The sequence below is a fragment of the Apis dorsata genome, unplaced genomic scaffold (assembly GCF_000469605.1).
Source record: "Apis dorsata unplaced genomic scaffold, Apis dorsata 1.3 scaffold_221, whole genome shotgun sequence".
NCBI classification, from domain to species: domain Eukaryota; kingdom Metazoa; phylum Arthropoda; class Insecta; order Hymenoptera; family Apidae; genus Apis; species Apis dorsata.
Window position 1 is genome coordinate 530405 of NW_006263503.1, and position 1427 is coordinate 531831.

The following is a 1427-nucleotide window of genomic DNA, read 5'->3' on the forward strand; positions in this document are numbered from 1 at the left end:
CCCGTCCTGGCCGAGCGCGCCCGAGAGACATCCCGACGAGGACGTTCACGGGTCGGGGCACAGCGGATCCCATCGTTCCAAATCATGGACCGATCACACCAATTATCCGAAGGAGAAACCTGCCCAGTACACCAGACCGCATACCAAGAGGCCCAATCCCGCGTTCACGCAACAGGTACGAACGTTCTTCCTGAATCGGATGCGCGTCACAACCGCTCGAATCCGATTCGATTCGACGTGCTCGCTCTCCTCCTCTCCGCGTACCGGCAACATTCCGTCGCGATTGCGAAATTGAAAACTACTCACTCGCAAAGGAGAGGAGAAGAAAGGAAATAACTCGAGCTTTCGACTCGAGTTATTCGAGTCTTTTCGATTTCGAGCGTGGGTCTCCGCGAGTCCAAAGTGTCTTCAACGACGAGGGGAGAGGGAAGGGGCGCGACGATGCGGCGCCCCTTAGCAAGCTTAATTGGACGAACCCGTGTCAAAGTTGCCACGACTGTGGGAAAAATCACGACGAACGGTCGAAACGTTGGCAAATCGCGTTTAATTAATCTCTCACACTCTCGCACTCTCGTTTCGTTCTCGCGCGGTGACATAACCGCGTCGCCGCCGCGTGGTTGCACGTTGNTTGCACGGAAATTAGGCCGCCAATTTCGAGAGGAGGTCTGTTTTCGGCCGAGCAGAATACCTCCTCCGTGTCACCTTCCTCCTCCTTTTACCGAGTCGTACGCGAATTCCAACGTTTCCAGGTTCGGGGGAACGTTAATGCCCCGTAATTCACTCCACTTTCCTTTTGCTCGATTTAGGACTTCCTTATTAGTTGGTCTCGGTTTTTGCCGGCTTCGGTAATTAGCTCGTTGCTGCCGGTGGTTTATTTTAAAGCGAAACGCATTAATCGGACGCTCGATGGGAAGAGCGGCTGCTCGCTCGCGGTGCAAAAACGGAATTCAGTTTAAGTTCAATTACGCTCAGCGTGGAAGGTGATCTCGCAATCGATTACGCAGCCTCGCGTAATTACTTCAAGGTAGAGACGCGCCAAAGCATTTCGAAATGCGAGTCGGAAGAGACGAGTATCGCATCTTCCTGTTGCAGTTGAAGACGGTGATGGAACGCTGCGAGAAGATCCCGGCGGAGACTTTCGAGTCGCGTAACAGAGGCAACGTAACGGAAGAGGAACCGAGATTGTGGCCTCGCGTGGATCGCGAGGGCAAAGCTCTGGGCGACGCGGAATACGTGGTCCCCTCTCCGCCCGAACGCGAGCAACCTCAGACAGCTCAGACTCTCAGCCATGCCGATCTCGAGGCCTACGTTAGAAGTTATCAGGTGGATCCTCAGGTGTCCCAGGTAACGTTTCATTTTTCTTCCTTCGTCTTCTTCTTCTTCTTCTTCTTCTTCTTCTTCTTCTTCTTCTTCTTCTTCTTCTTCTT

The 1427-nt window shown here is 53.3% G+C and overlaps 1 protein-coding gene across 4 annotated transcripts in view; it reads left to right on the top strand.

Annotated features, from left to right (window-relative positions):
* Positions 1-1427, top strand: part of LOC102677565 — a 168165-nt gene that overhangs the window by 108079 nt on the left and 58659 nt on the right. For all 4 annotated transcript variants that reach the window (XM_006615364.2, XM_031510326.1, XM_006615363.2 and 1 more), the window contains 2 exons: positions 1-175; positions 1093-1344. In XM_006615364.2, the coding sequence (XP_006615427.2) occupies positions 1-175; positions 1093-1344 (427 nt within the window). The remainder of the gene's footprint in view (positions 176-1092; positions 1345-1427) is intronic.